A 10173-nucleotide genomic window follows, 5' to 3' on the forward strand; every position below is an offset into this window, starting at 1 on the left:
CTGTTCAAAGGGAGTTTTTCCTCTCCACTGTCACTATAGGCACGTTGGGTGTGAGGGATTGCCTTCAAGTCAATGAGCTGATGCAGTCAACTGGTTTTCCATCCATCCATCTTCTTCTGCTTATCCGGGGTTGGGTCGCAGGGGTAGCAGCTTCAGTAGGGAGGACCAGGCGTCCGTCTCCCCAGCCACTTGGGCCAGCTCCTCTGGGGGAATCCCAAGGCGCTCCCAGGCCAGCCCAGAAACATAGTCCCTCCAGCGTGTCTTGGGTCTCCACCTGGGCCTCCTCCCGGTGGGACCTGCCTGGAACACCCCATCAGGGAGACGTCCAGGAGGCATCCTAACCCAGATACCAGAGCCACCTCAACTGGCTCCTCTCCATGTGGAGGAGCAGCGGCTCTACTCTGAGTCCTCCCCGGATGACTGAGCTCCTCACCCTATCTCTAAGGGAGAGCCCAGACACACTAAGGAGAAAACTCATTTCACCTGCTTGTATCCGGGATCTCATTCTTTCAGTCATGACCCAAAGCTCATGACCATAGATGAGGGTAGGAACATAGATCGACCGGTAAATCGAGAGCTTTGCTTTTTGGCTCAGCTCTCTCTTCACCAAAACAGACTGGTACAGCGCACGCATCACAGCAGACGCCGCATCAATCTGCCTGTTGATCTCCCCCTACATCTTCCCGTCATTCATGAACAAGACCCCAAGATACTTAAACTCTTCCACTAGGGGCAGTATCTGGAGCTAGGCCTGGAGTGTGTTCTCCAGGTTGGGGAGGATGCCCCAACCTGGAGAAGGCACCCTACCCTTTTCTGGCTCAAGACCATGGTCTCTGATTTGGAGGCAGTGATCCTCATCTTGGCCGCTTCACACTCGGCTGCAAACCGATCCAGTGAGAGACGTAGATCAACCTTGGCGGATTCCAACCCTCACCGTAAAAGAGTCCGACTTACTGCCAGCAATGCGGAGCAGGCTCTGACACCTGTCGTACAGAGACCTAACAGCCCCTATTAAAGGGCCTGGTACTCCATACTCCGGAGTAGCCCCCACAGGAAAACCCAAGGGACACGGTCGAATGCCTTCTCCAGATCCACAAAACACATGTAGACTGGTTGGGCAAACTCCCATGCACTCTACAGAATCCTGCTGAGGATGTAGAGCTGATCCAGTGTTCCACGGCCAGGACAAAAACCATACGGCTCCTCCTGAATCAGAGATTCAACTACCTGACGGACCCTCCTTTCCAGAACCCTGGAATAGACCTTACTAGGGAGGCTTAAGAGTGTGATTCCTCTGTAGTTGGAACACACCCTCCGCTCCCCTTTTTTAAATAGAGGGACTACCACCCCAGTCTGCCAATCCAGGGGAACTGCCCCTGATGTCCACGCAACGTTGCAGAGCCGCGTTAACCAACACAGCCCCACAACATCCAGAGCCCTAAGGTACTCAGGGCAAATCTCATCCCCCCCCAGGAGCCCTGCCACCAAGGACCTTTTTAACCACCTCTGTGGCTTCAACAACAGAGATGGGAGAACCCAAGCCAGAGCCCCCAGGCTCTGCTTCCTCAATGGAAGACGTGTTGGTGGGATTAAGGAGGTCTTCGAAGTACTCTGCCCACCGACATCCGGCGTCCCGGGTTGAGGTCAGCAGCACACCACCCCCACTATAAATAGTGTTGGTACTGCACTGCTTCCCCCTCCTGAGGCGGCGAATTGTGGACCAGAATCACTTCAGCTTTACAGAAGGCTTTCTCCATGGCCTCTCCGAACTCTTTCCATGCCCGAGTTTTTGCCTCAGCGACCAGCCGAGCCACCTGCCGCTTTGACTGCCGGTACATGTCAGCTGCTCCTTGAGTCCCACAGGTCAATAAAGCCCGATAGGACTCCTTCTTCAGCCTGACAGCTTCCCTCACTGCTGGTGTCCACCAGCATGTTCGAGGGTTGCCGCCGCGACATGCACCGACAACCTTGCAGCCACAGCTCCTACAGAACGCCAGGGTCCCCGCCCTCGACTGCCACCCATCACACACTGCACCCGACCCCTTTGGCCACTCCTACAGGTGGTGAGCCCATTGGAAGGGGGACCCATGTTTCCTCTTGGGGCTGTGCCTGGCCGGGCTCCATGGGTAGAAGCCCGGCCACCCGGCGCTCACCAGTGTCCCACCTCCAGGTCTGGCTCCAGAGTGGGGCCCTGGTGACCCGTGTCCGGGCGAGGGAACACTAGGTCCATCTATGTTACTCATCATTAGGGGTCTTTGGGCTGCTCTATGTCCTGTCCCACACCTAGGACATGTCTGCCTTGGGTGACCCTACTATGGGGCATAAAGCCCCCAGACAGCATAGCTCCTAAGGTCATTGGGACACTCAAACCCCTCCACCACGATAAGGTGACAGCCCAGGGAGGGTTTTCCTTAGACAGTAAATTCTGAGCCAATCTGAGGATATGATGTGTTTGAATTGTCTCTGTAAAGTGCCTTGAGATGTATAGGAGCTATAGAAATAAACTGAATTGAATTGTCACAGTGAGGAAACCATCTTAACCCTAACCCTCACAAGGAACATTCATGTAAATATATTTTGATTTCATCTTAGGGGTAGAAACACAGAGCAAATTCTATACTGTCCTTTATAAAAGAAAGAAGGACAAAAAATGCAAAAGGTGTCTTTAGAAAGGACAAGAAGGTTGAAGGTAAGCAGCTCTAGACTGTAGAGGCTATGAAAGGTTGATGCTCTGGATGATAAACCAACGCAGAAGATTGGGGGATTAAGGCAAAGCAACCAGGAAGTCTCTGAAGAGCAAACTTAGGCTATTTAATTAATGCTCTTTCACTGTACCCCTGCAACATGTTTCCAGGCTGCTTGTTGTTTTCCACCATAATCAGCTTCAGCAGCTCCTGGGGGACAGGTGGAGCCTAACTACCTCCAGCTGTCAGCTAACCGGCTAATTACCACCTACTTAAGGCTGAGACCTGGAGCAAGCGCTGGAATGTTGTGTGCCACATGTTGGCGCTGCCTCTAACTGCAGGACATTGGGAACAGAACTTCTCTATAGATGACTCTGACCTCTTTGCTCTGTAATCTGGGTTAATGTTTTTTTAAAGGGAAAGTGTCAAATTAAATGCTTCTAGACAAGAAACCATATGATCCTGATGAAAAATCAGAGCATATGAAATGAGCGCCACTCAATTACCGCTACCCGCAAAGGATAGATGTTCCCTCATTCGCTCCGCCGCTCAAAGTTGCTCCAGGACGCTCTGCTCAAAATCCGCTCCGCTATAAATCCGCTCCGCTATAAATCCGCTCCACTATAAATCAGCTCCGCTATAAACCAAAATCGTTTCTCCGGCCTTTGAATTGAAAACCGCTCTGCGCTCCATCATATTTCCTCTCCACGCTCTGCTGTATATACAACCTGATGTTGTTATAATTGTCCTTTTTATGACTAAATAGAATTCCAGCACCGGGTGCAATGAGCTGACATAAACTGACGTGGCGCCTGCACTTAGGTTGAATACCCAAAATCCTTCACTGCAGTGAGTCAGAGAGACAAATAAACTACAATTTCTATCTGAAACTACATTTTGTGTTTATATTTGGTTCCACAGCTGGTAAAAAATATGGTAAAAAAAACAAAAACACATTAATTTGCTTAGTTTTTATGAACACTAAAACATCTTTTACTGTGAGTAGAACGTATTAAGATATATAGAGACAGTTTAAACAGAGAGCTGTACAAAGTAGAAAGAACATGTCAGCAATATTCTTCCTAACATTTTTTATCCAGACTCTGCTAATAAACTGTAGGTGCTGCCATGTTTTCAGGCCACGCGCATCATCAGCTCCTCCAGCGCGCGCTCTCGGTGGTTTTCATGGACCAGCAGCACCTCTTTGATGGTGTTCGGGTGGAAGCCCATCTCATTGAACTGATTCAGAAGGTGGAGGAATTCCTCAGCCTAGATGGGAAAGACGCCACAGTTAAACCAGCAGTGTTGGACGGTCTGTAGCACTGATGCACTGACTGTGGCTCACCTTTGCTTCACAGTTCTGGAACATCTCCAGGGCTTCTTCCACCTGAGCCTTGTCGTAGCCTTGCTGACACAGATGCTCACATGCTATCAGGTAACTCAGGATCTGCAGACAGAAACACAGCCAGACATTTCAGTCCCACTGACTGGTTACCAGTAACCAAAACAATGTTTATGGTTTCAGAAAGTGGATCTCAGTCATTTCATTTTGCTGTATTTTATATGAGGACTTTGTTACTGTGAGTTTGGTTCATTAAGGGAAATGTTTTGTTGTAGCAGCGTTTACTATAACTAAGTCATTATGCCGATGGCTGTGAGCAGGAGAGATTTCCTGTAGAGGTCTGTGTAGCAGTGGATCCTAAAACCCTCTGCCCCTCAGCAGCGTAGAGATAAACCTGCTCAGGTTAGTTAGAGATTCAGACGAGTTGATTCAGCAGATTCAACCCAGAGAATGAGAGAACTAGGGGTCCTTAAAAACATTAAATATGTTCTCTTTTTGCATATATGATGAATTCTAGATTAATAATGTAAAAATAAACACATACAAAATGCTAAAAAATGATAAAAAATGATTTACACCAACATATCTTTAACAATGAATAAAGCATTAGTTATAGATAAAAAGATTGGCACAAAGACAAGGAAGGACTGATTTAAAACGTTAAAACTCATCTTTGGAGAACCAAGATAAGTTTGATCTTATATTGTTTATTTGATTTAATTATGTCTATTTTTCTACAATTAAATTTATAATTTTTATTTATCAAAACCTTTTTTATTTGATGTTCTTGCACAGCGGGTTATTTTGGCACATTAATGTTGCAGTAATTAAAGTATAAACCACACTTTTTCTTTCAATAAACTGCAGATAGTTTTAATTTTAGTAACAGTAGATGATGCAAACATCACTGCCAGAGCTTAGAAGACTTTATATATTAATATAATCATTTTATTTAATATATTAAGCCAGAATATTAGGTGTGTGAATGAACTGATCCGCATTGCAGCTCATATTATTAGCAGGAAGAAAATTACATTTTGCTAAGGGCCCCGTAGCGGCTGGGGCCCCATACCGGATGGGGCCCCTTAGCAGCTGGGGCTCAGTAGCGGATGGGGCCCCGTAGCGGCTGGGGCCCAATACCAGATGGGGCCCCTTAGCAGCTGGGGCCCAGTAGCGGCTGGGGCCCCGTAGCGGCTTAAAGTTCTACTTTATTTCAAGTTTCAATATTTACTGTTAGGATAAAAAATGACTCGTTTTTAATTCGGTTTATTTCCAGAAGGAGCCTCAGTTTCTCCGCTGTTGTTCTGTTTCCACCTCCTGCTGGTTGAGCTTCACTCATCTCAGAGCAAAGGCCGTTTCATGTCATGGGAAAACACACCAAGCCGTGGAAGTCTGGGGTCTATATTTAAACCAGCTTATTGTGGCTTAGTATACAGTATTTCTGTTTCACCCCCCCACTGCTGCTTTGGGGCTTTCCTGTTTTCTATTTACAGAGTTCAAAGGACTAACAGGAAGCGGCCGCTGATCCAAACCTCTTTAATAGGATCTCTGGCCGACTTCATGCTAAATAGACTTTTATAAAGTTATATATGGCGACCATGAGAAAACAGAAGCTGTTATGAAGCTTGTTTACTCTATAGCATATTCTACATGTGACCAACGAACCTGATCTGGGGTCTGCTGACCCGTCCTCTGCAGGGCGATGATGGCGGTGCGGAGGGGGTAGCCTCGGGCAGTGATGACCCCAAGCAGCTCCCGCTCCTCTGGGCTCAGAGCCGACAGGAGCTCCACAGACGAGTCCAAGGCTGAGCTGAGACCCCCGTTCAGAGAGGCTTGGTGGTACGTTCTGCAGGAGTTTGGGCTGAGGACCATCTGAGACACAGGAGACAGCAGACCAGTGTGAAACAATCGGGAAAAAAACACTCGTTAGAAGAGCTGATCCTCACTGGAACGCAGACAACAGGCCAGAGACAACAGGACCAAGAAAAATCACTTCCTAATTCTGACCTTTTGTAACCTGCTGGCAGCTTTTATCTTCTCTTTTTTTAGAGCACAGGTCCATGGAAGCAATGTGAAGTGTTCAGGAAAACTAAAACTAGATGCAAACTGATTATTGTTATTATTATAGAGAACCTTTCCAGATTTATTTAATTTTAATAATAATTAAAAAAAATACAGCTGGAAGATCTAATTAATACCCAGTCCTTTATGATGTAATTTGAATACGTGTGAATAATCTGGAGGGCTGAAATATCTGATTAAGGTATTCATAGCAAAGGTGTCAGTTACAGAACCAGATTTATACAAAGCTGTAAACGGTTCGATTATGATGCACCTTTCTACTCCTCATTTGGCAGAAACAGCTAAAACAATTATTTTTTTTTCAGACAGCAGCGATCACTAGATATTTATGATGCAATAATGAGCTAAATTTAGCCTAAAATCCACGGCATGTTATTATGTCAGTGATCCCAGATGAACCACCAGCTCTGTTCAACATGACAACTGATTTTCAGAGGTGTCAAATAACAAAGTACAAATACTTTGTTACTGTACTTAAGTACACTTTTTAGGTATCTATACTTTACTCCATTACTTATTTTTCTTCTGCTTCTGACTTCTACTCATTACATTTTCACACAAGTATCTCTACTTTCTATTCCTTTCATTTTTAAAACAAACGTTACTCGTTACTCTTGGCTTCGGTTTAAAGCAGAGGTCACAGATTAGCGGAGCGCGGACCGGATCCGGATCCACCTGCTGGCTAATCCGGACCCAACCTGATTTAAAACATTTATCAATTACCGCTTCTCCTGTTACCCAGAAATCCCCCATCCTCCGTCACTGCTCCGCGCCGCCCCCGCAGGGCTCCCCCCCCAGCGCTCCTCCCCACAGGGCTCCGCCCCGCAGCGCTCCGCCCCCCAGCGCTCTGCCCAGCAGCATCCAGACCTCCTGCAAAGCAAAGCCTCCAGACTCCGCTGTTCCTCCCGTATCGCTGCGCTCAGACTGATCCTCGGAGCTCCAGGAGAGCATGCGCCATATTATCATTAATTTCATAGGAGCAAAACATGCAGAAATGAAGGCTTAATTTAATATGACAGATTAAAATAATCCCCATCAGCATCCAGCAGATGTTTAGTTTCTGATGGAGATGAGAAATCTGCTTCCTGGTCTGTTGAAGGACCAATAGTTTGCATCCAATCTTTGAAATAAACGTTGTTAGTTTTTTGAAATATAGAAGAATTATGCTCTAATTAGTTATTACCGATCTGTTGTTACTATAGTTTAATTTGACAAACTGGATCTTCTCGCCGTTCTTTCTCCTGTTTACAGGATAATGACCCTAAACGCACCTCCAGATTGTGCATAAACTATTTAGAAGCAGGCAGCTGGTGTTCTATCTCAAAGAATTTTTAGAAACGTTGACAAATTGAGCTTTATTTCATATAGCGGCATCTGGCTGTTTTTATTAAAGGTTATTTTATACTTTTATACTTTAAGTAGTTTTTGGAGCACATAGTTTTTCACTTTTACTTGAGTAAAGAGGTCAAGTTTATACTTTAACTTTTACCAGAGTGTTTTTAATCTGCAGTATCTATACTTCTACTGAAGTAACAAATGTGTGTAGTTTTGACATCACTGCTGATTTTCTCCAAGATTAAGTATTTTGATTTTGTTCCCATTAGACCCATATGTGTTCCTGGCCTAAAACAGAACCAGAAAAATGCATTAATGTACACTGCTATAAATCACAACCAATAGGATAAATTGTGTGAAAAGGATCATGGCTGTAGTTTTATCGGGTGGTGAAGTGTCAAGTTTAAAATTGCCGTTGCAAAGCATACATTTAAATGCATTTCTGGCTTTTCATATTTCTGTTATCTTTATAGTTATGCTGCTATAGGTGCAGGCTGCTGGAGGACACACGTTTCCTCTCTCTGCTTCATTGTACTTATATTTTTGTTAGTTTTGCATTATTTGTTAGTTTAATTTCTAACAGTAGGTTATCTCTGCTTTTTCTCTTCATAGTAGCTTCATCTGGCCTGGTTCTGTTTAGCTGTGACATCATCCTAGACCTAGATGGAGGCATCCGCCGGACTGCTGCCATCAACACCTTAGATTATAGATGATAGAGTTGGGCCTGTTTTTCAGTGTTTAGTCCTGTTTCTCTCCTAAACACGCTATGGGCTCAGTCTTTACTGTGACTGACATGAATTGCTGTCTTCCATCCCATTCCAAAACGTTGTCTGCTTAACTGCTTCTTTCCACAGCGCCATCTGTGGAGCTAGTTTTTTTTAACATAGATAGTATTTACAGATCAGTGCTTCTATGTTACTTTTGTATGTCTGCTTCAGTCTTCTTGAATCCCTGTCGACCTCAGCAGACGGTCAATCACACAGACCCTCCTTCCGGTTCTCCTGGAGGTTTATTGCTGTAAAAAGGTAGTTTTTCCTCCCCACTGTTGCTGCATGCATGCATGCAATGCCGCAATGCAAGTGAATATCTAGTGTTGCTGCAGGTTTCTCCATGATGAGCAACTCCTGGAAAGTAAATCAGCTGCGATTCCTTCTATACAAAACTTTTAACAAATATAATTGAATCATTCTTGTTTTTAAAAAATAATTTAAGCAATTAGAACTTTTGGTTTGTGTGAAAGTGGTAAAGGCCTTTAAGACTCACTAATCGCTGATGTATAACATATGACAGCATATAAGGGCTTAGCAAATAGCACCTCTAAAAACGCACCATGCTGTACCTGGATTTACATCATAATCCAGTGCAGGGAAATATATTATGAAAATCCTTCAAGTGAGAAATAGCTTCTTTAAAAACCAAATCGACTTTCCTCCTGCTGCAGATTCTTCTGGTTTGGATGTTTAAACTCACCTTTTTGGTCCTATATTTTCTGTAGAACTTAAGTTTTGTTTTTCTTATCAAAGTGTTTTGCTTTACTGTCACTGGATGCCGTCTGCTTAAAAGACTTGATTGGAGTTTATATAATGATTAAAGGTCGTTAAGTGTTCGGGTCTGAGTTTATAAGGTTAGCAGCTTTAGGGATAAGTATTTCAAAACTCCCCGATGTCCTGTGTGGAGTTGGTCTCACCTTTTCTGCTGTTTTTTGGTGGCCTGTGGTTTTGCGGATCGTGTCGGCGCTGTCGTTTGGGGCTTTGAATGATGACGGGCTCAACGACCGACTGTCTGTGTTGGACTGAGTTTTGTTGGATGTGTCCATGCCTGAGAAAGAACACTGCCGCAGGTTCTTCCTGCGTTTGTGCGGCAGGCTGCTCAGACAGGACGGTGGATTCAGCAGGTCTGGGACGAAGGCTCTCTGTGCTTTTCTTTGACCACTGTGACATGAAACAGCCGGACGCTCTTCCTTTAAGCCTGTTTCTGCCGTCTGGCCTTTCTCGGCTTTCTTTGCAGTATTCTCTCCTTCGTCCTCTGAGTCAGAGATGGCAAAAGTGGTGCGAAGGACGGACAGGGTGAGGCTGTGGGAGCGAGGGCGAGGGTTCGGTTCCCAAAAGTCAGAACTGTGGCGGCTGGCCAGACGACTCTGCTGTGGGCTGCTGAACATCATCCAGTATGGAGGACAGGATACCGAAGGTTCTGATGAAGGGCTGAATGGCTGCGGCCGCTGCTGGTTGGTGGGGCTGTTCTGCAGCCCTGTTAACACCCAGTTCTCCAAGCTGAACTCAAACTGTAAAATCAGGAATAAATAAACCTGTTATAATCAATTCTACTGCAGAAAATAACCTTTTCTGTTCCTCAGTTTAACAGGGATCAATTTATATCCAATTCAATTCAGTTTATTTATATAGCGCCAATTCACAACACGAGTCATCTCAAGGCACTTCTATCTATTTCCACTCACTGCACCTGATTTTTAGAAAATGATTACCCTGCTAAGTTCAGACGGCACGCAGCAGGAGCAGCAAAAACACGCGTGCTGCTTCATTTTTGATGCTCGTCCAAGTTTAGTTCCGCAGAGCGGCTGAAGCATCTTTGCTGCTCTAGCTGCACGGCGGGTCTGATGCGCGGTGGACGGAGCTACCCTATCCTTTCTCTGCCTGGAACAATGGCGGCTATATTAGCTGTGATCAGCGGGTAGAAAGTAGTTAGAATCTATGTTGAAGTGAGAAAGTCCTC

General features: G+C 45.3%; 1 protein-coding gene across 1 annotated transcript in view; it reads right to left on the bottom strand.

Moving 5' to 3' along the window:
- Nucleotides 1–3654: 3654 nt before the first annotated feature.
- The window catches only part of ubap1l (ubiquitin associated protein 1 like), a 7947-nt gene continuing 1428 nt past the window's right edge, over nt 3655–10173 (bottom strand). The window contains exons 2-5 of the mRNA XM_015403155.1: nt 9131–9724; nt 5692–5898; nt 4030–4131; nt 3655–3953 (exon numbers count right to left, since the gene is read on the bottom strand). Coding sequence (XP_015258641.1) covers nt 3819–3953; nt 4030–4131; nt 5692–5898; nt 9131–9724 — 1038 coding nt within the window. The 3' untranslated portion in view covers nt 3655–3818. The remainder of the gene's footprint in view (nt 3954–4029; nt 4132–5691; nt 5899–9130; nt 9725–10173) is intronic.

This window comes from Cyprinodon variegatus, unplaced genomic scaffold (assembly GCF_000732505.1).
Source record: "Cyprinodon variegatus isolate N-32 unplaced genomic scaffold, C_variegatus-1.0 Scaffold1450, whole genome shotgun sequence".
NCBI classification, from domain to species: Eukaryota; Metazoa; Chordata; class Actinopteri; order Cyprinodontiformes; family Cyprinodontidae; genus Cyprinodon; species Cyprinodon variegatus.